A 27607-nucleotide genomic window follows, 5' to 3' on the forward strand; every position below is an offset into this window, starting at 1 on the left:
ATGCCAGACCGGGGGGGGGGCGGAGTGCACTAATTTTCCCTCTCGATCTTTTGCAGACCATTCTAGGGAAATCCCACCCGGCTCTGGGGCAGCCACTGACGTCACTTCTGGTTCCGGTCGGGATGACATCACTTCCGCTACTGGCCTTTAAAGCTGCCATCTTGCTACCTGGAAGTCAGTTCTGTTTTGGACTCGGTTGAATGAACATGTCTCTGTTTTTTGATAGCTTTTGCAGCCATAATCGATTAAATGGGTGGCTGCCCCAAACCTTCTCGATGTCTTTTGGTCGTTTTTCTGACAATATTAAAAAATGTACAGTATGTTTCTCAAAAACTACTCATACAAAAATGTTATAAATTAATAGCCCTAATCCTATGACTAAACATAGCACAATGTAAAAATACCAGTTAAACAATTTCTACTGCAATTTTCATTTGACATACGTCAAACCATTTTTGAAGATTATAGGGATAAATACTGGACAAAATTGGACCAAAAACAATAGACATAGAGCCTGTAATAAGACAAACATGATGCAACTTCTTTGAAGAATTTTTTTTGAAATTATCGTTGTACATAGGTATTGGTGTTCCCTGAAATATCCCTGAAAGTATTTGTTCTAAAATTTTCTACCCTTTGATAGGATGTAGTCATCAAAGAGTTCTTTATAACACAAAAAAACACATCATTTTTCAATGAAAATTGTAATTTTAGGATGGCACACAGAGATCCCATGCTAATTTTCTCAACATTTGGAACATCATAGAATCTGAACTTAAGTTGATAGTGAATTCTTGACAAAATCACTAAACTTTTATTTACAAGGAAGTAAAAGCTGTAAAAGTAAAATTAGTTTCAAAGAAAGTGAGAAAGTTACGGGATGTTAACCAGAATCAATGTAACTTAAAAAGCACTATGTTTACACATGCGTAAAATGTGTACAAATATTCAACAGAACAAAAACACATGGAAATGTTTTTGACCCTATGCACTTTACTAAAATTAAAACACTATTAATGCAAATAAATCTAAATCCTTATTCACAAATTCATACTTTTACAATGTAAATATTAGTACAAATTTGTTTAATGTTAATTTAAAATGTATTTTACTCATGTTATATGTAAGCAAAGAAGCCTGTTAACATGTGTTTTTTTGTATGATAACATGCATTTTTTTAATGCATGTTCCTATGAAAAGGAATTCTGCTAAATCAATTCTAGTGTTAGCTTTCAAACAAGAAGACCCTAGTATTAGGTTTTGTTTTGAAGTCCTTTCTGCCATCAAATTAACTTCTCATTTTGCCCTTGTGTTTTGTTTCTCTGATTGTTTTTATCTCTTTTGGTACTGACCTGTTTGCTCTCTTTATATGTTTTTAAGTTCATGTGATCACTTCTTGGTTATTTTTCTGTTTTCACAATAATCCTTGGATGTGGAGTCTTATTACACGTGTGTCTCTGAAGTTATGAGAGACAAAGTATGCAACATCAGCTACATATCTTTATTTAGCAATTGCTGCACAAATGATAAGCATTTAAATGTGAACCACTAGAATCAGCATCTGAAATTCCCCCAGAGTTTGGAGGACTGGCAACAAGACTTTCAGTGTGATTGCCATATGTATTTCTGCATGCCTGAATAGTCCTTTTAATTGATAAACCTGAAACCCTTGAAGGGTTGCTGGTTGTCTGTCCTCAGATATGCGGTGATGTCTTACCAATTCCAAGCAGAAAATCCCCTCCCTTGATACTATTAATATGTCTGGGTGAAAACGCATAATAATCATATGCAAGAAACCATCTTAAGAAATAAGATATACTACCTCACGGAAATTTAAGTGTTACTAGTTGGCACTTAACAGGAGTCAGATCAAGACCCAGCTGTGCCAGTCCTATTCCTTTCCTGCCCCCGGCACTCTCTTAACAACTGAGCAAACAGTTACAATCAACTGTAATAGTCTAAGTAACAATTCTAAATTTGCCCATTGTACTCTTTATTGAATTATGGTGACATTGAAGTCTGGGTCCTGATTAAGGTCTTTTGCTGCCCCAATGAGGAGGTGAGGTGATCCCTAAACATTTCACCGTCATTTCTCTTGCAATTTTCCAGACCATAAATGTACCAGGGCAGTATAGTATATGTGCCACAAGGATGAACATTATACAAATATCTAACTGTCTATGTTGCTATGTCATGAGCCATGCCTACTCACTTTCCAACTGAACTTAAATTCAAACTTTACATTCTTATTTACCTCAAGTTTTTTGTAGCATGTACATACTTTCTACCAGTATACATGAGGTTTGTACTAATGATAATGAGCATACTGGTATTACCAAGAAATGATAAGATGATAAAATGACATTGAAATTTATCATAATTAATAATTCAATCTATACTATTTAAATGAAAAATGATATCACTTACCTTAGAAATTTATAGTTTAGAGGAAGAAAACAGCTTGGAAGGTCATATTAGTTTGACAGTGTTTATCTCAACTGAAAGCACGGTCATCACCACCATTAGGTTTGAATTTGTCTCCACAGTTGACTTACCAGAAAATGTTTTTTCCTTCTGAATTCCATGTTAACATTACCTTGGAAGCTGCTCCTAATTAAACATTGTGAAGAAATATTTCCTTTGCTGAAGCTCTGTTTAGTTACATCTGAATATTTAACTCCCTCTCACTCACCAAGATCACTTATTCAAAACCTTGCAACCATCAAAATGAGCAAGTGAGTTGACCCAGAATTTGCTTACATAACCTTAAGCTTAATTGGACATTATTTACATGACTGTCTTAATGACCAAACCTCTGTAGAAGTACCCACCATCAACAGAATTGTCAGTCCTGATTTATGGATGTGATTGCTGTATTTTTCAAGTTTTTTACATTTATTACTTTATCATGGTATATTTAAATAGTTGTGTATTTTAGGACATGTGAATGTTGCATGGTTTTCACTTCTTTTCTTTTAAGCTTCTATTTGTAAATCTAAAAAAGATCAGTGAAAAGGGACCTTTTGTCACCCAAGTGCTTGATATTCTTTTCTTGCCACTGTTTTCTTGGATTGGATGTGTTTCGAAAGCCACTTTATGTAACCTTATGTAACATAACATGATTATATACGACTGTTAATTTTGCATCATATAAAAACAATCTCACCTACTGACTTCAGCTCCACTATAACTTCTTCAGACTGATTTCTGGAATGAACCACACATCTATATTTGCCTTCATCTTGCACTTCTGTCTTCTTTAGCTTCAGTGAGTAATCCCCAGTTAACAGTTTGTCATTAAAAATCTGAGTTCGGTTCCTGTAACTCTTGTGCTGAGATTCAGGTTGGTCTACTCCAGCAATAGACAAATGCACCAGAGAAGATTTGTCTTTCTTAATCCACTCCAACTCCAGTTCTTCCAAAGGAACTGGGGTGTCCACATTGCAAGGCAAAATAATATCCTCACCCAAAGCAGCCACTAAAGGTTCATCAGATCCAGACACAGAGAAACCTTAAAGTAAAATCATACCATTAGCACTATGATTTACTATGTGTTCGTATTTTTCAGAATGTGAGATAAAAAAAACATCAAAAAGTAAACAGAAAACATGCAGAAGTATCTTTCCTACATTGCAAAAAAACAAAAAACAACAAAACTAGGTCAGTACTACCCAACATTATTCATGTGGCAAGTCATCCTGTCTTTTCAGACACTAAACGTGTTATGATGTAACAGCAAATGCAAAATTCAGATATTAAAGTTGCTTCAACATATTGGAATCTATACCAGTGTAAAGAAATCATCCAAGCTAAAAGCTGAAAAAATGAAAATATGAGAACTCTGATATAAAAAAGAGCAAGGAATGAGGTTTTAGGTAATGTTAAAATAAATAAAAGTAATATCAATAAGATATATAATTTCACTAGCAAAATACCCGCGCGAGAAGTAGTGTGTTAAAGAGGTTATGTAAACATATATATACATATACATATATACATATATATACATATCTACATATACACATATTTACATATACATATATATACATATATACATATACATACATATACACATCCACATATATATACATATATATATATATATATATATATATATATATATATATATATATATACACATATCAACATATATATATATATATACACACATACATATACACACATACATAAACACACACATATACATATATATACATATACACATACATACATAGTGCGTTGTAACACAGGCTGTGATTGTTACATGGGAGGGAGACGACAAATCACAGCTTCACGCTTTCTAATCGGGCCTGTGATTGGTGCTTTGACTGATGCCTAGATCCCACAGTATGTCCCCTTAGGAGAGGCGTTAGGCAAGTGTAATTGAATAGTGGTTATGCAAATTTAGCTTTACACCTGTTTTTAAGGCTTATTGACTGAAAGGGGCTTTCATGAAAAAAGTTAAGGCTTTGCTACAGGATACATCCTCCACAAGTTAAGGAAGTAAAAATAAAGGTATATATTTCTGTTTTATTTAAACCTTTTAAGTTTGTATGCGGGCGGCATGGTGGCGCAGTGAAAGGTGCCAGTTAGGGGACCCGGGTTCGCTTCCCTGCGTGGAGTTTGAATGTTCTCCCCGTGTCTGTTTGGGTTTCCTCCGGGTACTCCGGTTTCCTCCCACAGTCCAAAGACATGCAGGTTAGGTGTGTTGGCGATTCTAAATTGTCCCTGGTGTGTGGGTGTGTGTGGGTGTGTGCGCCCTGCGGTGGGCTGGCACCTTGCCCGGGGTTTGTTTCCTGCCTTGTGCCCTGTGTTGGCAGGGATTGGCTCCTGTATTTAGGATATAGCGGGTTGGATAATGGATGGATGAACATTTGTATGCATAGCCCCATTTGCCCGTTTTCATTTTTTTTCTTTCTTCAGTAATATTTCAGCCAACCCGGAGCTTGTCAGTTCAAATCCTGATACTGACACCACTGTGTGACCCTGAGGAAGTCACTTCACCTGCCTGTGCAGCAAAAAACAAAAGTAATGTAACAAATTGTACCTCAGATGTTGCAATTTGCTCGAATAAAGGCATAAGTCAAATAGATAAATATGTATTATACACATAGGAACTATTCATTTATTTTCAGTTAAGTCGTCTGCAGCAAACCTTTATAAATGAGGGTTTCTCCTTTTTAGATAGTGCAAACTGTTTCTTCTTCATTGAGGTTTTCTCTTGGAGAGCTTTTTTCATTTCATTGAAAATTAAAGCAACAGCTGCCAAAATATGTAGCTTTCTTATTAATTTTTCAACATTGTGTAAAATAACTTTATAAAGTAACATAAAAGGTGTAAATACTGGTTATCCTTTTACACTAAAATATTATTAAAAAGAGATACAAAAAAAGTAAAATGCATATGTTGTTTTTCTTTAAGGAGATTAAATATTACTGAAGAAAGAAAAAGAAAAACTAAAACAGCCAAATGGGGCTATGCATACGAACTTAAAAGGTTTAAATAAAACTGAAATATATACCTTTATTTTTACTTCCTTAACTTGTGGAGGGTGTATCCTGTAGCAAAGCCCTAACTTTTTTCGTGAAAGCCCGTTTCAGTCAATAGGTCTTAAAAACAGGTGTAAAGATATTGACAATAAGCTACGCAAACCCACCAAGACATGGAATCGTTTAAATCAAGTATCATTACATCTTCCTTTCTTAAAGAGAAGTAAGACAGTACTTATAAGCTTAGTAATGTTATACATTTCAAATGCTACTTTGATAAAATTTATCACTTCAAACAACTGAACTATCCAGAACATTTCAGGCATACATCCAGCATTCAAACTATGTATAAAAAGCACAACTGTTAAAGGAATTCAGCATTTCTTAATTGAAAATGTTCCTTTAATCCTCAACATGTCTCAATGAGTGATTCTGGTGGTTTTACTTGACGTTTTGATCTTCTGGTTAATTGTGTTTGCAGTTGAGATGTTCTTTCCTGATTTATACTTGTTTTCTCGTTAATATTTGTTTCGCTGGTGTTAGTGTTCTGATTAGAGGTTATTGGTCCTTTGATGTCTCGACGGTTTCTTCTTAGAACAGCTCCTATTACGCAATTCCGTCACATACTGGTCCATTGTTTCGCCGCTTTTCTGGAAACATGTAAAAAACTTGTGCCGCTCAAACGTCACATTGTGCTTTGGGTTGCAATACGCTTCGAATTTTTCAACTATTTTGTTCAATTTCATATTGTCTCCATCTTCTTCAAACTGAAAATTGTTATACACCTCTAGCGCCTCTTCGCCAATTACATATAGAAGCATAGACGCTTTCATTTTTTCACTGTTCCTATCTGCTTCAATCGCAGCAAGATACAACTCGAATCTCTGTTTAAATCTTTTCCAATTTTCAGCTACATTTCCCTTTAACTGGAGATTTGGTGGGGGCTGTAATTTTTTTTTTTTTTCTCTTTTGCTAGAACGTCTTAGCGATTTCTGACCATGTTTTCGGGTTACTCACAGACACGAGACTCGTTCAAAAGCTGAACCTCTTCTTCACATTCCTCTTCCAATCCGCCACTTCTGACACCATGTAGTGATCTTGTTAGGTTCATAGTTTAATCAATACACAGGATTGAAAGATATAGTAACTTTTTAATAGACAGACTTTAGAGACATTTACTGTACAAGTTACTACTCGCTCTTTAGTTCACGCCCATTCTCCTACTTGCATCGGCATTCACAGGCATTACTAATCATTCTGTAAGTATCCCTTAATAGACCTTACTAATAAACTATCATTACAAAATCCAACATGGTTTGTGTCCTTCAGAATGAAAACAGTTTGCATTTACTTTTTTAATAAAAGGTGAGCTTTTAAGCGTGAGAAATCACCCCATAAATGCACACGTTTAATTGCACATGTGTTAATATGTATGCTTACACAGTATTAAACCCACCAATACATGGAATCGTTTAAATCAAGGCGCTGCGCTACCTTCTTCCAGATCGGCCCCAAGGCGTTTCATGTGATTACGTAGGAGGCGTGATGACGCGATACGTGACTCCGCCTCCTCCATTACAGTATATGGACAAAAATGAGGTTCCAGTTATGACCGTTACGCTTTGAATTTTGAAATGAAACCTGCCTAACTTTTGTAAGTAAGCTGTAAGGAATGAGCCTGCCAAATTTCAGCCTTCCACCTACACGGGAAGTTGGAGAATTAGTGATGAGTGAGTGAGTGAGTGAGTGAGTGAGTGAGTGAGTGAGTGAGTGAGTGAGGGCTTTGCCTTTTACTAGTATAGATCAGGAGTCTGATGTAATTACAATATCATTTTCCTCAATCAACATAACATTCTCAAACCCACCCAAGGTAGCTCAGGGTGGCAGATGGCTGGAGTCCATTCCAACAGCTTTAAGTTCAGGTATGAGTCAACCAAGCAGCCTTTGTGTATCATATTAATAAAAAAATGAAAAACATTCAGTGACTATGCTTCTTATTTATGACTGAATCTTTGAAATCATTTATCTTTATTACCCATATAAGAAAGTAAAATTTTATTAATTAACAATAATAATAACAACTCTGGGCTTAAGGTAAATTTATTTTCATTAAGATGTTATTATTGTATATTTGGCTGATGACTCATGGGGCGACTTACAAGATTAGGATACAGCAGAATGTTTACAATAATTTTTTATAGTTGGACCAACACCAGACAAAGTGATTTGCTCACGGTAATACTAAAATCACAAAATCATAATTTACTGTTCAGTGCCCTAGTCACAATGCCTATCTACTTACTAAACAATTTTTTTTCTTGTCTTTAATTTAATATGGTGCTCTTCTTTAATAAACATCATCTGAAGGTGCTTAACATGTACATGTTTATGAAATTGGTGCTACTGACACAAAGGAAATTTTTTTATGTCACTACTTGTCAATTAACAGTGAACATCTCTTGCACAATTATACTTACACATTACCTTTATTACTTACAGCATGTACTACAAGATCATGTACAGAGAAAAACAGAATCACTGTACAAAATTTTTAGTTTTCATATCATTTCCCCACAGGACTTGGATTACCACATAAGACAAAGTAAATGTGCTCAACTCACCATTCACTGGTGCTGGTGTAAATGGGGTGCTAGGTATTTATTATCACTAAACTAAGACCAGTTTAAAAAATTACACACACTCAAGCAAGGGACAGTCCTTTGCATTGTATAACAAGAAACACTGTTTTTCACAGGCCTGATGTCCCTAGTTAAACTTTTCCAATGTTATGGACCACAGGAAGTACATTAAAAAAACAAGCATGCACAATTTACAAGACAAACTAGTCTCGGGCTGCTCCTCAGATCTCTGATCTCTTTCTCTTTCTCTCTCCTTCCCTCCCCTTCTCTTGTTTCCCTTTTAATGCATGTGACTCATATTTATCCTTTCTTCTCAAAGTCTACAATGCCTTCCTGCTCTAGTCTTTAGAACATTAGAACACTTTAGACAAGAACAGGCCATTCAGCCCAACAAAGCCCGCCAGTCCTATCTACTTATTTCTTCCAAGAAAACATCAAGTCGAGTTTTGAAAGTCCCTCAGGTCTTACTGTCTACTACACTACTTGGTAGCTTATTCCAAGTGTCTATCGTTCTTTGTGTAAAGAAAAAGTTCCTAATGTTTGTGCGAAATTTACCCTTAACAAGTTTCCAACTTTGTCCCCGTGTTCTTGATGAACTCATTTTAAAATAACAGTCTCGATCCACTATACTAATTCCCTTCATAATTTTAAACACTTCAATCATGTCACTTCTTAATCTTCTTTTGCTTAAACTGAAAAGGCTCAGCTCTTTTAATCTTTCCTCATAATTCAACCCCTGTAGCCCTGGAATAAGCCTAGTCGCTCTTCTCTGGACCTTTTCTAGCGCTGCTATGTCCTTTTTGTAGCCTGGAGACCAAAACTGCTCACAGTACTCAAGATGAGGCCTACCAGTACATTATAAAGGTTGAGCAGAACCTCCTGTGACTTGTACTCCACACATCGTGTTATATAACCTAACATTCTGTTAGCCTTCTTAATGGCTTCTGAACACTGTCGGGAAGTCGATAGCTTAGAGTCCACTATGACTCCTAAATCCTACTCATAAGGTGTACTCTCAATTTTCCAACCGCCCATTGTGTATTCAAACCTAACATTTTTACTTCCTATGTGTAATACTTTATATTTACTGACATTAAATTTCATCTGCCACAAATCTGCCCAATTCTGTATGCTATCCAAGTCCTTCTGTAATGATATAACGGATTCAAAATTATCTGCTAGTCCACCTATCTTGGTGTCACCTGCAAACTTAACCAGCTTGTTACTTATATTCCTATCTAAATCATTTATATATATATTAACAATAGCAGCGGACCTAGCACTGACCCCTGTGGAACACCACTCTTAACATCGGCCAATTCTGATGAGGTTCCTCGCACCATCACCCTCTGCTTCCTGTGTCTGAGCCAATTCTGCACCCATCTAAAAACATCCCCCTGAACTTCCACTTCTTTTAATTTGATGCCCAACCTCTCATGTGGCATCTTATCAAATGTTTTCTTCACAAGACTTATTGAATGAACATCCCCCTGTATCTGCTGAACAGGCAGTTGTCACTCACACATTTCTCTACCCATCAAACAATCCTATACTTCTACAGTATATTCCCTTCATTTATGTGTTTTCTTACCTGAGTGTACAACACACTTATGCACATTCAGTTTTTACCTTTTACTTTCATTTTCTATTTCAGTGTAATTTTTGAGAGTAGAACATGAGGAATTTATACATTATTTCTAACGTGTTTACTTGCTAATTTCCTATTCTGCAAAGAAATCTGCTACACGCAAGTTGTCATTTTGAGTGTTTCCAATTCTGCATATTGTATTTATAACTTTTTCAAGCTGTTTCGTATTTAGTTACAACAAAATTCATTATTCTTTCACTAATTACCATTACTGAACCTTACAGAATTTGGTATGCATAAATTTATATTTTGTGCATTTGATTTTATTTCTTTGTTGGAATTGCTAGATACTGTTTGTGGACGAGTTCCCAAAAAATTTAAAATCTTAGAGATTAATGAACAACTTTATGAAACCTCTTAATTGGGTATTTTATAGGTAAGTACAAAATGATTGTCTTTTAACCTTGCAGATGTTGTCACTTAACAAGAAAACAACTGAAAATGGTTGGTAGTACTTTAATTATTTAAAATGACAGTAATATGAAGAAAACATGACATCAGAATTTAATAACCAATTAATCTAAAGTGTATAAAGAAGCACAAAATCTGATACCTATTTTTCAAAGACAAAATGATGGATACTTGACAAAGAAAAGGAAACTACACTTTCCTAAAGAAAAATGTATTTGTCATGACAGCACAGTATGGTAGTTTAGTAATGCCTACAGCAGCCTTTACACTAGCAAGATGAGAAGAGAGTAACAGCCTACACATCATATCTAACTTTTGTCATTTTTCATATACACAGATACTTTTGTGGTTGCAGAAAAATGAAGAACCAAAAGATGATAAAATAGATTGGGAAAAGAAAATAGTTGGAAAGGAAGAGACAAAAAGAGAAGAACTAAATGTCAAAACCACACAATGTTACCCAAAAAAGCCAAAATTACTCAGCCCCTGGTCTAATACTGTCTCTCTGACTCCTAAAGCAAAAAATACCTGTGAGAAAAGATGTTTCGTCTTAGATCAAATACATGGATACCAAAAAGTGAGCACCATCTTTTACAAGTATGATATGATGGCAGAAGATACCATGTTACTGTACCTTCATATCAAGTGACCAGAAACAGACATAGTGTTGGTATAAAAATATAACCGAAACAATTCAGAAATAGCTACAAAAAGTTGCCGATTAATCAATAAGCAAAACAAAAAATGGTGTTGTCACAAATAGGATACAATAATTAATTATGAAATAATGTAAAAATCCAAAATTTAAAAAGGAGGTTCTAAATCAAAGCACACACTCTAAATAACAATGAGTAAACAAATTCTATTATGCATTAAAAAATTCCCCTCTTCTTCCAAACTATTTATTTCTGAAAAGAAATGAAAAGGAATAATTTAAGTAAAATGAAATACAAACAATGTTTTTAATTGGAAGATAATCAACAAGAAATTTAATGAAAAACAGTAGTAATGGTGGTCTACCTATTCTCACCACCAGTTTGGCATATCCCTTTTGCAATAATTTCAGGAATTCTGACATTTTCAACTTCCATTCAACTTCACTGGGAAGAAGTAGTTTTGATTTAAAGTAATGTTGTAAAGAATTGCAAACAAAACAATAACAGCTCAGTACCAATAAAGCCAGCCACACATTACAGATGTCAAATTTAATTTCTACAGTTGTTGGGTTTCATCACCTTGAGGATGTCAGATTACACAACTAGGCATCACAGGGTATGACAACTAACATGACTTCATGAAGAATTTTCATCACAGCATCACTTTTTCAAAATATTGCCAGCTTGCTGCAATCTTACAACCAATGACATGCCGCCTGACAGTAATAGTGCCTATGCAAAACTAGTCTAGGTATGGTGGTTTAAGCTGCAATATCAGCCTTTTTCTTTTCTTTTTTCAATTCTGTTGTCATGTGACAGGTAGAAAAGCCACTCTTCTGTTTGCATGGTCCAAAATCTCCAGCTTTCTTTGCTACCTGTGGCCGAGTTGTATAAATTGTAGTTCCAGGTCAGTGTTTATTGATTGTCAGCATTTGCAAACATGTAAATCTACCCCTAACCTGTTTGACTTTGCCAGAGCAAGACACAGATTGGTCTGACTGAGTCACTAGGGATGTCAAAATTCACAACTGATGGTCACAGGAAAATGATGTGACTGTCCCTGACTCAAAATTGATGTAAAAAAATGTGCTGCATTGTACTGTTCTTCAGGAGCCATTTGGGAGTTAGTTACAGGTTAAACAGGTATGCATTAGGGGGATCCCCAGTATCACCCAGTTGCCATCCTCCATCAAACTAGTCATTTCATGCCTTTGACACACTGCTGAATAAGCCCATATAAAGGTATCGTGGGTACTCCCTGGCCACTTTGCCATAATATCCATAAAAAGTCCTGCACAACTGCAAATCATCTGTTTGTTCAATGCAGAAAACCTTTTTGGTAGGTGTGACTAGGCTCCAATAGACTGGGAGTATGAATGGGCATCAGCTACAACTGAAATGATTTAACCTAATTAATGTGTACTGTAAGTGATGGATTAATGATGTGGTGTTCAGATACACAGACACAGAATTTGGGCCACAGAAATACTTTAATCTGGCCCTGTAGGAAAGGAAGCATGGTGCCACACAAGTTAATTTTATTTCCTGGTTTTCATTCTACTGCTTCAATTCCATTTATAACACTTATTGTATAAGATAATATGACAAAGGAAAACGATTACCACTTTATTTAGCATAAAAGTTCAATTTCACACTGACACGCACCACAGTCATTACTATGAAAACCAAGGTGATTGGTCCTCATATATGATTTTAAACTTGTATCAATATTAGGTTGGTATTCTTCTGCCTATAGCAACTCAGCCATATTTTCAATAAATATGCTTCTCAATGCAAATAAAGCCAGCCATTCATTTAAATGCAAGTCTGCTACTTCCATGTAGTCTGAAATGGAGGGTAATAGAATGGGAAGGGCACGTCATATTTCATGCCACCATGTTGTTTCCTAGGATTTGAGTTTTTCCACCACTTCAGTACTTAACCAGTGATGTCACAGTTCTTTCTATATTTCAATTTTTTATAGAGAGAAGCAAGAGAAAAGAAAAGGTAAGAACAATAGTTGTGGCAAAGTGGCCCATGAGTACCCACGATGTGTTCATCTGTGGGCCAATTTGGCAGTTTGTCAGAAAGCAAGAAATGGCAAGTTTATTGGTGGACAAATTTATGATATATGATACCCCCTTAATGCAGGGGTCCTTAATAACAGTTCTGGAGGGCAACAGTGTCTGCAGGTTTTTGTTCTAAGCACTTTTGTAATAAGAAGACAAGCCTAGCAGATAATGAAACTTTTTTAATCATTTCGCTTGTTAATGTTTGTATTCTTCTACCACAAACCTTCATCACATGGTAGATTTGTCATTTTCTTAGAACTTTATCCATATGTTATGTGGTCTAGAACAGATTTTTACCTTTTGGTCCTTCCCTTCCCTCTCATTTATTTCAAAACATTTTATTAACACAGATATTTCATGATGCATATACACAGGTTGAGGCAGCACGGTGGCGCAGTGGGTAGCGCTGCTGCTTCACAGTTAGCAGACCTGGGTTGGCTTCCTGGGTTCTCCCTGCATGGAGTTTGCATGTTCTCCTCATGTCTGCGTGGGTTTCCTCCGGGTACTCTGGTTTCCTCCCACAGTCCAAAGACATGCGGGTTAGGTGCATTGGCAATTCTAAATTGTCCCTAGTATGTGCTGCGTGTGTGTGCCCTGCAGTGGGCTGGCGCCTTGCCCGGGGTTTGTTTCGTGCCTTGCGCCCTGTGTTGGCTGGGATTGGCTCCAGCAGACCCCTGTGACCCTGTAGTTAGGATATAGCGGGTTAGATAATGGATGGATGGATGGATATACACAGGTTTAAATGGATACATGTTAGCTGGAGAGCTGGTTGTTCCTTTGTCAATTTCCCCTTTAACTAAAACTAAGCCCAAAAAGCATATTGCTTTAGTAGTAAATAAATGGATCCTAAAGAAATTGGTTAACATGAAAACCTGCAGCCACTGCAGACCTCCAGGATTAAACTGAGCAGCTTTTCCTTAGAGCATACCTGTTAACACCTGTAACTAACCCAGAGACAGCAGTAGAAGAAAAATCCAATGCAGCACATCAACAAATCTGTAGCATGGTGGAATGAAAAGTATAGACATAACTGTATGCAAAATGCAATTCTGCCATCTTTATAAATTGCCAGGTGGCAATTGTCAGCTTAAACTTGCTGGGTTATGATAGCCCAATTTGCAATTATGCATAATATTGCAAGTGTAGCCCTGAAAAATAATAAGGAAATGGAGGTTGAAAATGCAAAATATCCTGATTTTTGGATACTGATTTAATACCAGGCTGATGTGGATGTTAGCAAGACCATCAACACTACAGTTTTTACATATTCATTTTGTTTTGTTCATTTGTCTCTAACTGAAATACTATTCAAGAAATAAACATACCATGCACTGCACAAAGCAATGCGGGATTTCTAAAACATAAAAATACATGTATTTAGAGCTGTCATCTAAAAGAAAAAGAAGCACTGCTTTGGAAATAATTTGAATCTAATTTTGTGCTTACTTTTACACTTTATTTAATTTACTTTCTAAATTATAATATACTCCTCCTCGAACCGCCACCTTATCGTTGTGGAGGGGTTTGCGTGTCCCAGTGATCCTAGGAGCTCTGTTGGCCGGGGCTTTATGCCTCTGGTAGGGTCACCCAAGGCAAACTGGTCCTAGGTGAGGGATGAGACAAAGAGCGGTTCAACCAAATCTCCTATGAAGAACAAAAACCTTGGACGGCGTTTTCCCTTGCCCGGACGCAGGTCACCGGTGCCCCCCTCTGAAGCCAGGCCTGGAGATGGGGCTCGATGGCGAGCGCCTGGTGGCCGGGCCTGCCCCCTTCCCATGGGCTCACCACCTGTAGGAGGGGCCAAGGAGGTCGGGTGCAGTGTGAGTTGGGTTGTGGCCAAAGGCGGGGACCTTGATGGTCCGATCCTCAGCTACAGAAGCTGGCTCTTGGGACGTGGAATGTCACCTCTCTGAAGGGGAAGGCGCCTGAGCTAGTGTGCGAGGTTGGGAGGTTCCAGCTAGATACAGTCGTGGTTACCCTCGACGCACAGCTTGGATTCTGGAACCAATCTCTTGAGAGGGGCTGGACTCTCTACCGCTCTGGAGTTGCCCCCGGTGAGAGGCGCCGAGCGGGTGTGGGCATACTTATTGCCTCCCGACTTGGAGCCTGTTCATTGGGGTTTACCCCGGTGGACGAGAGGGTAGCCTCCCTCCGCCTTCGGGTGGGGGGATGGGTCCGAACTGTTGTTTGTGCGTATGCGCCGAACAGCAGTCTGGAGTACCCACCCTTTTTGGAGTCCCTGGAGGGGGTGCTAGAGGGCATACCTTCTGGGGATTCCCTCGTTCTGTTGAGAGACTTCAATGCTCACGTGGGCAATGACAGTGAGACCTGGAAGGGTGTGATTGGAAGGAATGGCCCTCCCGATCTGAACCCGAGCGGTATTTTGTTAGAGGGGCGGAACTGTCAACTGATCACCACCTGGTGGTGAGTGGGCTTCGATGGTGGGGGAGGATGCCAGTCAGGCCTGGAAGGCCCAAACGTGCTGTGAGGGTCTGCTGGGAACGTCTGGCAGAGTCCCTTGTCAGAAGTAGCTTCAACTCACACCTCCGGCAGAACTTCGACCACGTCCCGAGGGAGGTGGGGGACATCGAGTCCGAATGGGCCATTTTCCGTGCCTCTATTGTCGAGGCGGATGACCGGAGCTGTGGCCGTAAGGTGGTTGGTGCCTGTCGTGGCGGCAATCCCCTAACCCGTTGGTGGACACCGGCGGTGAGGGATGCCGTCAAGCTGAAGTAGGAGTCCTACTGGACCCTTTTGTCCTGTGGGACTCTAGAGGCAGTTAATAGGTACCGGCAGGCCAAGCGGAAAGTGGCTACGGTGGTTGCTGAGGCAAAAACTTGGGTGTGGGAGGAGTTTGGGGAGGCCATGGAGAACAACTTTTGGACGGCTTCGAGGAGATTCTGGTCCACCATCCGGAGTCTCAGAAGGGGGAAGCAGTGCAGCGTCAACACTGTATATGATGGGGATGGTTCACTGCTGACCTTGACTCGGGACGTTGTGGGTCGGTGGGGGGAGTACTTCGAAGACCTCCTCAATCCCACTAACATGCCTTCCAATGAGGAAGCAGAGCCTGGGGACTCGGAGGTGGGCTCTCCCATCTCTGGGACTGAGGTCACCAAGGTGGTCAAAAAACTCCATGGTGGCAGGGCCCTGGGGGTAGATGAGATACGCCCGAAGTTCCTCAAGGCTCTGGATGTTGTAGGACTATCTTGGTGGACACGTCTCTGCAACATCGCATGGACATCGGGGACAGTGCCTCTGGATTGGCAGACCGGGGTGGTGGTCCCCCTCTTTAAGAAGGGGGACCGGAGGGTGTGTTCCAACTACAGAGGGATCACACTCCTCAGCCTCCCTGGAAAAGTCTATTTGGGGGTTCTGGAGAGGAGGGTCTGTCGGATAGTCGAACCTCGGATTCAGGAGGAACAGTGTAGTTTTCGTCCTGGTCGCGGAACAGTGGACCAGCTGTACACCCTTAGCAGGATCCTGGAAGGTGAATGGGAGTTTGTCCAACCAGTCTACATGTGTTTTGTGGATTTGGAAAAGGCATTCGACCATGTCCCTTGGGGAATCCTGTGGGGGGTGCTCCAGGAGTAGGGGGACCAGACCCCCTGATAAGGGTTGTTCGGTCCCTGTACAACCGGTGTCAGAGCTTGGTCCGCACTGCCGACAGTAAGTTGAACCCGTTTGCAGCAAGAGTTGTACTCCGCCAGGGCTGCCCTTTGTCACCGATTCTGTTCACAACTTTTATGGACAGAATTTCTAGGCGCAGCCAGGGTGTTGAGGGGGTCCGGTTGGGTGGACTCAGGATTGGGTCACTGCTTTTTGCAGATGATGTTGTCCTGTTTGCTTCATCAGGCCATGATCTTCAGCTCTCTCTGAATTGGTTCGCAGCTGAGAGTGAAATGGCTGGGATGGGAATCAGCATCTCCAAATCCGAGACTTCCCTCTCCCCAGCCACTTCTTCTAGCTCTTCCGGGGGAATCCTGAGGTGTTCCCAGGCCAGCCGGGAGACGTGCCCAGAACACCTCACCAGGGAGGCGTCCAGGAGGCATCCTGATCAGATGCCTGAGCCACCTCATCTGACTCCTCTCGATGCGGAGGAGCAACGGCTCTACTCTGAGCCCCTCCTGGATGACTGAGCTTTTCACCCTATCTTTAAGGGAAAGCCCAGACACCCTGCGGAGGAAACTCATTTCAGCCGCTTGTATTCACGATCTCGTTCTTTCGGTCACTACCCATAACTCATGACCATAGGTGAGAGTAGGAACGTAGATCAACTGGTAAACTGAAAGCTTTGCCTTACGGCTCAGGTCCTTTTTCACCATGACAGACCGATGCAGAGCCCGCATCACTGCGGACGCCGCACCGATCCGCCTGTCGATCTCACACTCCATTCTTCCCTCACTCATGAACAAGACCCCGAGATACTTGAACTCCTTCACTTGGGGTAGGATTTCGCTCCCCACCCTGAGAGGGCACTCCACCCTTTTCCGGCTGAGGACCATGGTCTCGGATTTGGAGGTGCTGATTCTCATCCCAGCCACTTCACACTCAGCTGTGAACCGATCCAGAGAGAGCTGAAGATCACGGCCTGAAGAAGCAAACAGGACAACATCATCTGCAAAAAGCAGTGATCCAATCCTGAGTCCACCCAACCGGAACCCCTCAACACCCTGGCTGCGCCTAGAAATTCTGTCCATAAAAGTTATGAACAGTATCGGTGACAAAGGGCAGCCCTGGCGGAGTCCAACTCTCACTGGAAACGGGTTTTACTTAATGCCAGCAATGCGGACCAAGCTCTGACACCGGTTGTACAGGGACCGAACAGCCCTTATTAGGGGGTCCGGTACCCCATACTCCCGGAGCACCCCCCACAGGATTCCCCGAGGGACACGGTCAAACGCCTTTTCCAAGTCCACAAAACACATGTAGACTGGTTGGGCGAACTCCCATGCACCCTCCAGGACTCTGCTAAGGGTGTAGAGCTGGTCCACTGTTCCGCGACCAGGACGAAAACCAAACTGTTCCTCCTGAATCCAAGGTTCGACATATACGGTGTTGACACTGCACTGCTTCCCCCTCCTGAGACATCGGACGGTGGACCAGAATCTCCTCGAAGCCGTCCGAAAGTCGTTCTCCATGGCCTCCCCAAACTCCTCCCATGTCCGAGTTTTTGCCTCAGCAACCACCGAAGCCGCATTCCGCTTGGCCTGCCGGTACCTATTAGCTGCCTCCAGAGTCCCACAGGACAAAAGGGACCGGTAGGACTCCTTCTTCGGCTTGACAGCATCCCTCACCGCCGGTGTCCACCAATGGGTTCGGGGATTGCCGCAACGACAGGCACCAACCACCTTACAGCCACAGCTCCGGTCAGCCGCCTCAACAATAGAGGCATGGAACATGGCCCATTCGGACTCAATGTCCCCCACCTCCCTCGGGACATGGTCGAAGTTCTGCCGGAGGTGGGAGTTGAAGCTACTTCTGACAGGGGGCTCTGCCAGATGTTCCCGGCAGACCCTCACAACACGTTTGGGCCTACCAGGCCTGACCGGCATCCTCCCCCACCATTGGAGCCAATTCACCACCAGGTGGTGATCAGTTGACAGCTCCGCCCCTCTCTTCACCCGAGTGTCCAAGACATGTGGCCATAAGTCCGACGACACAACCACAAAGTTGATCATCGAACTGAGGCCTAGCGTGTCCTGGTGCCAAGTGCACATATGAACACCCCTATGCTTGAACATGGTGTTTGTTATGGACAATCCGTGACGAGCACAGAAGTCCAATAACAAAACACCGCTCGGGTTCAGATCGGGGGGGCCATTCCTCCCAATCACACCCTTCCAGGTCTCACCGTCATTGCCCATGTGAGCATTGAAGTCTCCCAGCAGTACGAGGGAGTCCCCAGAAGGTATGCCCTCTAGCACCCCCTCCAGGGACTCCAAAAAGGGTGGGTATTCCAAACTGCTGTTCGGCGCATACGCACAAACAACAGTTAGGACCCGTCCCCCCACCCGAAGGCAGAGGGAGGCTACCCTCTCGTCCACCGGGGTAAACCCCAATGTGCAGGCTCCAAGTCGGGGGGCAATAAGTATGCCCACACCCGCTCGGCACCTCTCACCAGGGGCAACTCCAGAGTGGTACAGAGTCCAGCCCCTCTCAAGGAGATTGGTTCCAGAGTCCAAGCTGTGCGTCGAGGTGAGCCTGACTATATCTAGCCGGAACCTCTCGACCTCGCGCACTAGCTCAGGCTCCTTCCCTTTCAGAGAGGTGACATTCCACGTCCCAAAAGCCAGCTTCTGTAGCCGAGAATCAGACCGCCAAGGTCCCCGCCTTCGGCCACCACCCAACTCACACTGCACCTGACCTCCTTGGCCCCTCTCATAGGTGGTGAGCCCATGGGAAGGGGGGACCCACGTTGCCTCTTCGGGCTGTGCCCGGCCGAGCCCCATAGGTGCAAGCCCGGCCACCAGGCGCTCGCCATCGAGCCCCACTTCCACTTCTAGCATTTTGTAGTTTTGTATTTTCCTGTTTATTGTTTCCTAATCTAATTCAGAACTTTGTCTTCCTTGATACAGACTGGAGACAACCCAGGGAATTGATCCTGCCTTGCGCCCTATGTTTGCTAGAATAGGTTCCAGACCCCAGCAACACTTCTCAGGATTAAGTGAACTTAGAAAATGGTATGGTATGGTATTTATCTATTATATGGTGTTTAATATTTTGTTTGTTTGTATCCAATGTTATGTATGTAATCTTTTTGTATTTTTATGTCTGTTGTATTCTACTGAATATCTGTGGAGTTCTTTAAGCATAGGAAATGTGCTATATAAATAAAATAGATGAATATCATCAGCACCATACATCAGTTAACTTGTAATGTGTTTAAAGATTTTCTGCAAATCAAAGCTACTGAAGAATGTATAAGAATATGTAAAAAATAAAAAACGAGGTGATTGTTTTTGTTCAGCCATGCCATGTGTTAATATGCTACAGGCAATGCAGAGTTTGTTAAAAATTAGCCCTTACACTGTCTTTTCCTGTAGTATTCAAAGATAGTTAATGCATGTACAGCAGTGGTCAAATTGAATGTGCCTGCTATGGAAAGATATTTTAGCAATGGACAGCTTTGATATCACAGGAGGCTCTCTGGTGCTTTGTATAATAATAAGTATTGTATAATAATAATACTTTGTTACAATACTTGAGTAATTTTTTGGGAGTGTCTGTACTTTACTTGAGTTTTTATATTTCCAGTCAAGCTCAGATATGTCTGATGCGAGTGAACACAGCTGTAGAATTCTGCCCAAGGACACTGATTTCACGATGCAGAAATTGCGACGGCACCTGAATCTTCGGTGACAAACAACAGTGGTGACAACGAGAATCTAAAGCCATGGCCATTTTTGTGAATGTTTTTTTCTTTTGCTGGCATGAAAGACTTCTTCTTATGATGGCATTCCATTGAAGTATTACAAGCCTCTGGTGGATGCCTTGCAGGAGGGAATTAAGAACTGTTTTGGCCACATGTTAGGTGACCCTTAGTTGACTGCGGCTGCTATTCTCATTCCAAAATTCTAAACAATTTGGACAAAGGATGATGCCACAATCAGAATGGGTAAGACAATATTTGTATATGTGTACATTTTTTTATAGTTTCTCACCCACAAATCAAAACAAACTATAATGCAAAACATCAGGTTGTCATGCCATGTTTGAAAGTTGTATCCTATTAATTATATTAATCCAATTATTTAAATTTTCATCCTGCTTGTATTTCAGGAATTGACTACATCAAACAGCATGTAGAAGAACCATTGTCTCCATCTAGGTTCAGTTCATCTGATGAAGATGAAGAACCCATTTGGATTTGTTATTAAAACCTCAAGCCAATACAGTGTCATCAGGATGAAAGACTCTGTCTTTTGCTTTCTTGTCTCGATGTTCAATTTGCTTTTGTTGATGATGACGTACCACTTGTTTTGTTTCTGGTGGCTTTAGCAAATCAAAAATTGTATGAAGTTGTCTTTTCATCATTAGGATGGCAGGTGAAACTTTAGTTGTGCTGTGCTCAGAATAAGACAGTAAGAACTGGTTCAAACGTGTATGAAGAGAGCCTTCATCTTGCGATTGCTTCAGTGAATGCTTCATTGTCTAAACGAACCTTTCTGCTAAACCATTTGTGGAAGGATGGTGTGGTGCAGAGCGAATGTGCAGAATTCCGTTGACTTGTAGGAAAGTGGCAAATTCCTGTGACACAAACTGAGGACCATTATCACTCACAAGTTGCTCTGGGAAGCCGTAACGACAGAATAATTCCTCCAACTTTTCCATTGTTTTAACTGCAGTTGTTGAGTTCATAACAGCAACCTCTGGCCACTTATTATAGACATCTACAACCACCAGGAACATCTTTTCCTCAAAGGGACCTGCAAAATCCACATGGATGCACTGCCAAGCCCTTTCAGGCCAGTCCCATGTGGGGAATTTCTAATCTTAAGAAGAACATGCCTTGGCCCTCTCCTCAATATGTTCATCTATTCCTGGTCACCAAAAATAACTTCTTGCAATCTCCTTCATGCGGACAATACCAACATGACTTGCATGTAGCTGCTGGATTAAACGTTTCTGCAGTGGTGATGGAATGATGACACGGCGACCCCAAAAGAAGGCAACCTGCCTGCACAGACAGTTCACTTTTCCTAGAAAGGTAGGGTTTTAGTTCTGGTAAAGTACTAGGACTTTTACCAGTAAGAACCATGTCCATTACTTTAGACAGTACTGGATCATTTCGAGTGAATCGTTTTACTTGATTTGAGGTCACAGGTGTCTCATTTACCTGCTTAAAATAAAATATATCAATCTCTGGGCTTTCTGAACAGGTAACAGGCAAGGGTAAATGTGAGAGTCCATCTGCGTTGGAATGCAATTCAGACTTGCGGTATTTGATATCACATGTATGGGCTGATAAAAGTAATGCCCATCTTTGCATTTGACTAGCTGCTAGAAATGGTATACCAGTATGAGGTACCGAAGATGGTAGTAAGGGGTCGATGGTCTGTAAGAAGGGTAAACTTTTTCCCGAATAGGTACTGATGAAATTTGCGAATTCCAAAAATTATTCCCAGTGCCTCCTTCTCAATTTGTGCATAATTACCTTGAGTTTTAGTCAATGTACGTGAAGCAAAAGTAATTGGTTTCTCCACACCGGAGGGCATAATGTGTGAAATCACTGCACCAACTCCATATGGAGAAGCATCACAGGCAAGCTGTAGTGGCAGCGTCGGGTCAAAATGTGTGAGAACATCAGATTTTATGAGAGCGTCCTTTGCTTTGGCAAAAGTTTTTCTACATTCTTCTGCCCACTTCCAAGCTTTGTTTTAAAATAACAACTGATGCAATGGCCTCAAAAGAGTTGCCAAATTTGGAATACATTTTCCATAATAGTTGAGAAGTCCCAGAAATTAACATAATTTGCTTACATCCTGAGGAGCAGGTGCATCAACAATTGCTTTAACTTTTGAGGGTGCTTTGTGCAGTCCACAAGCATCTATTACATATCCCAAATATTCTATAGAGGACTTGAAAAATTCACATTTATGCTTGCGAACCCTCAGGCCATATTCTTTTAAGCGCTGAAGAGTGGCATCCAGGTGTTGAAGGTGCTCTTCTTCATTTCTTCCCGTCACGAGGATGACATCCAAATAACATTGGACCCCTGGAAGCCCACTTAAGATTTGGTCCATTGCTCTTTGGAATAGAGCTGGAGCCGAGGGGATTCCAAAGGGTAGGTGGCAGTAACAGAAGAGGCCCATAGGGGTCACAATAGTTAGCAATTCTCTAGACTTTAGTTCAACATGCATTTGGAGATATGCCTGGGACAGATCTATTTTGCTAAATTTCTGTCCTCCAGCAAGGTCTGCAAACAGATCATCTATATGCAGAAGTGGGTACTGTTCTACAGACAACACAGGATTGATGGTCACATTAAAGTCTCCGCATATACGTACTGATCCATCTTTTTTTATCACGGATACAATAGGAGTAGTTCATTCGCTTATACTCACAGGTTCCAGAACACCAACCCTTGGTCGAATAGCATAAGGAATTGGTCAGGCCTTCAAAAATTTTGGTTGACTGTTAAGTTTAGTGGCCAGTCTGACAGTGATATCCTTCATTCTCCCTAGCTCACCAGAAAACAACTCAGCATGTCTGGCAAGTACTGCATCCAACCTTGTTTCTCCTCTGAGCAGCATTCAAACATTTGGCCAATCCAATGTAATTTTTTTAACCAAGATCTTCCCAATAATGATGGGTAATCTCCTCCCACTACATAAAGTGGTAAAGTGGCTTTCTGCCCATTCAATTGAACAGTCACCTTTATCAGGCCTCTCACATTCACCGGTTCACCTGTATATGTTTTTAACACTATATTAGTTTCCTTTAGTGGAAGGTGCCTCAGGAACGTGTAGTATGTTTTATCTGACACCAGAGAAACAGCTTCCCCTGTGTCCACTTCCATGCATACATATCCCTGTGAGCCACCTTCAAGACTCAAAATATTTAAAAACACTTCATCATCAGATGTGTCACTTCCTAATGTTGTTTCTAATTCTTGCAGTTGCAGCAAATAAACATTTTTCTTTTGACTAAATGCTGCCTTTTTACTTTTATGTCTATAATATCTCTCTGTAGCTTTCTTGGATTTACATGCTCTCTCGATGTGACCTTTTTTTCCACAACTCCTGCAGCCTAGGTCCTTAAACCTGCACTCTGAAGCTAAATGACCTTGTCTTCCACAACTATAGCACGGCCCTCTACCAGCGTCCTTGCTCTTTATATTTACTTTATGAATTTGCCCAGTTATGCTTAACTGCTGAGCCTCTTTAGCTGCCATTTCCATGGACACACTTATTTCAATTGCCTTTGCAAGGATTAGGGCACTTTCTGTCAGAAGCCGTTTTTGTATGGCTTCACTTCTCAGTCCACATACCAGCCTAACACGGATTGTGCCATTGAGCACTTCATTGAATTAACAATGTTCAGATATCTTCCTTAGTGCTGCCACAAACATTGTTACTGATTCCCCTTCCTCTTGATTTCTCTTGTGGAATCTAAACCATTCAGCATGGCTTTGGTGCAACATGTGCACTCAAAATTCTAACAATCTGAGGATATGATTTCTCTCTAGGCTTACCTGGTTGAACAAGACTACGCAGTAAGTTGAACGTTTTTGCTCCCACAACATTCAAAAAAGTAGGAACTAATTTTTCATCGGTAATAACGTTTGCTTTAACAAAGCACTCAAAGCGCTCCGTATACGAATTCCACTGCTCCACGTTCTCATCGAAAGGTCCAATTACTCCGATAACGCCAGCCATCTCGAACTTGCAATCGAATCGCAGTCACTCTTACTTCACAATAAGGCGATTTAACTTCCGAAGAAACGTCTTTTATAATTATCAGTACTCACGGTTTCTTCTCTGCTCCTGCCAAGCTTCCTTCGCGGCAAACAACGGCGTCTTTTTTTTTTCGATTTATCGTCACCGTTTCTTAATGGAGTATTATTCGTTGCAATAATAATAACCTTTACAATTACTACCACGCACCGTGTGAATTCAGACTTCCTCGTCGCCAGTTTTTGCTGTGTTCCTTCCAACTCCAACAAATAATAACTACAGAGACACAGGTAACTCAACGTGCTCTTTACTCAATTTCGAATGTGTGTCAACAACACTTCCTTTTTCCTACAAGGCTAAGCACACATTTCTTTATGTCAATTAAGTTATTAACACTGCTAATTAACAAAGGCATGATACATAACACATACTTCTTTAAGGAGGAAATATTATGTTAAGCATTTCTCAGTTACGGCACAAAAAAAAATTTAATCTCCTGGTATAAATGCTGGCCGTTTTTACTGAAACCAAACCAACTAGATCAAAAGTCTAAAACAACAATGTAAAAAGACTTACCTTTTGTAACAGAAAGTGCCTGCAGCATTATAAGAGAGTGAACAATAATCATTGTCATTTCGACTGAAATATCAAGACATTAAAAAAAATACATTGTATATCGAGAAACACTACACAAACAGTCCATCCATCCAACCCGCTCTGTCCTAATTACAGGGTCACGGGGGACTACACAAACAAATTACATATTTTTTTCTTTTTAGGCCACATGCAAAACGATTCACCGAAGAAAAACTGAACACACCTTGCACACTTTTACTTTCAGTTTCTTCTATTTATCCGCCCAATCATATTTTAATTTTGTAGGCGTGTCAAAAGCAACAGACAGGCTGGTCAACTCACGCTGCTTCTGCTGCCTTCACAGACTGAAATACGGTAGAAAATGTGTGAGTGCAGAAGTTAAAAGACAAACGAGGAAAAACTATTTGAAGTCTGTATGTAGAATTAATATAGGTAATGGCAACTTTAAAATGAGATATAGGAGCCGTGATTTAGACGTTTTCTCGAGGTGTATTGCAACAGTCACAAGCTGCAAATGTATCAGATTTTTCCTTTCATATTTTCCTACCCAAGGTTTAAGTTATTGGCAGCAATTTAGGGGATGGGGGTGCTGCCGAAATCACTCTAACGCAAATAACTTCACAAACTAAGTCCTGAGATCGGCACTTTAATTGACATGTATTTACCAAAACCTATCGTATCTAAAGTAACATTTTATATCCGTAGCAGTGCTCCCCCACCCACTCGTTAATCGTTAAATAGGCTACTGCTTAAACCTGCTAACCCTTACACCAACTTTATTAACGAGGACGGGTCGTTAAACAGAGCACATCATATTCATGTCGTTAAAATTAACATTGTCATGTCTCGGTTAGGCAGCTGCATTGCGGATCTCTTGCATTTGAACGTAGGGTGAGACGGAGATGGAGAGAAAGAAAAAAAGAAATCAAGACTGAACGCGAGAGACCACCGTAAACACTTCTTGGGTAGGCAAACGAGGGCTGTCGGAGGATACAGAGGGCACAGTGAATCAGGTTGGTAGTGACCAATAAAAAGCAATATGCAAAATAATGGAACATTAATGCGGGTGAAGGAGGTATTAAAAAAGGAAGGAGAGGAACAAAAACTCAAAACAAAGTGGGGACTCGATTTAAGTGGTTAGCCGAAGCAGTAGTGGGATTGTTGGTGACCTTACCGTATGAGTGACTTTGAAAGAGGAGCAGCATGGTTGCGTGATGGACAAATCGAAGGTTTATGGAACACTAAAACATATTCAAACCGGTCTATGTACAATGTTGTTGCAACCTACATAACAGGGAGGCTTTAACATGGATCTGGTTTTTAAACGTTTAAAGGTAACACCTCACCCCCACACGCCACAATTTGGAGACCGAGGTGTGACCGGTCTTGACTTCAATATGCAGCCAAACTATCTCCTCAGACGTCACTCGTGTGAAGCTTTTACCCTGAGAGTTTCTTTGCCCCCGCCCTTCAGTACAAACAAGTCAGAGATCGCCCAAACTAGTAGCGCTGCTTTTTATAAACTGTAAGTACTTTGCATAAGACATTTTTAGGCGTGACATTATTCAGATCCGTTGTTAAATGTTTTTTTGTTCCTCCTTTTCAGATGTGACCCATCGATACCGTTCAGAACACTTCTCCTATTATCTTATCACACAACCTGAACTGAAAGGTATGTCGATATATTCATCTGTAAATTCATATGCCACTTCAAATCTATTTGACAAAACACTTCATTTTTCCATTGTTCTCCCAACCATAGACATATATAGATAGATGGCGCATTCACTGTGTTTCCCAGTCGACACGATACGTCAGCGCGTCAGCCTTATTGCGAGTGGCAAAAGTGCCATTTAAACTAATACAGGTAGACGTACTGGTTTTCTGACGAAAAAACAATAACGTTTAAAACAGTATCGTTTACATACAACAGATTTTGGCGAATCGTTTAAATGCAATTATTTGTATCCATTTATACACTAATAATGGCAATTATTGAATAATAAATAATTCCTCCCATATAAGTAACATTTCTCGGGCTGTCTTCTTCCATCTCCGAAACATTTCTAGACTTCGTCCTGTTCTTACGCAACACGGTACTGAAGTATTGGTTAATGCCCGAGTCACCTCACGTATAGATTACTGTAATGCTGTTCCATCTGGGGCGGCACGGTGGCGCAGTGGTAGCGCTGCTGTCTCACAGTTAGGAGACCCGGGTTCGCTTCCCGGGTCCTCCTTGCGTGGAGTTTGCATGTTCTCCCCGTGTTTGCGTGGGTTTCCTCCGGGCGCTCCGGTTTCCTCCCACAGTCCAAAAACATGCAGGTTAGGTGGATTGGTGATTCTAAATTGGCCCTAGTGTGTGCTTGGTGTGTGGGTGTGTTTGTGTGTGTCCTGCGGTGGGTTGTTTCCTGCCTTGTGCCCTGTGTTGGCTGGGATTGGCTCCAGCAGACCCCCGTGACCCTGTGTTCGGATTCAGCGGGTTAGAAAATGGATGGATGGATATTTCATCTGGCATCCCACAAAAACGTAACTTCACTGGCTCCCTGTTCACTACTGAATACAATACAGTAATCCCTCCTCCATCGCGGGGGTTGCGGGGGTTGCGTTCCAGAGCCACCCGCGAAATAAGAAAATCCGCGAAGTAGAAACCATATGTTTATATGGTTATTTTTATATTGTCATGCTTGGGTCACAGA

The 27607-nt window shown here is 41.1% G+C and overlaps 1 protein-coding gene across 2 annotated transcripts in view; it reads right to left on the reverse strand.

Annotated features, from left to right (window-relative positions):
• Positions 1 to 25152, reverse strand: part of LOC114645293 (uncharacterized) — a 180093-nt gene extending 154941 nt beyond the window's left edge. For both annotated transcript variants that reach the window (XM_051922972.1, XM_051922971.1), the window contains exons 1-2: positions 24891 to 25152; positions 3167 to 3511 (exon numbers count right to left, since the gene is read on the reverse strand). In XM_051922972.1, coding sequence (XP_051778932.1) covers positions 3167 to 3511; positions 24891 to 24948 — 403 coding nt within the window. In that variant the 5' untranslated portion in view covers positions 24949 to 25152. The remainder of the gene's footprint in view (positions 1 to 3166; positions 3512 to 24890) is intronic.
• Between the last annotated feature and the right edge of the window lie 2455 nt (positions 25153 to 27607).

The sequence above is a fragment of the Erpetoichthys calabaricus genome, chromosome 2 (assembly GCF_900747795.2).
Source record: "Erpetoichthys calabaricus chromosome 2, fErpCal1.3, whole genome shotgun sequence".
Taxonomy (NCBI): Eukaryota; Metazoa; Chordata; class Cladistia; order Polypteriformes; family Polypteridae; genus Erpetoichthys; species Erpetoichthys calabaricus.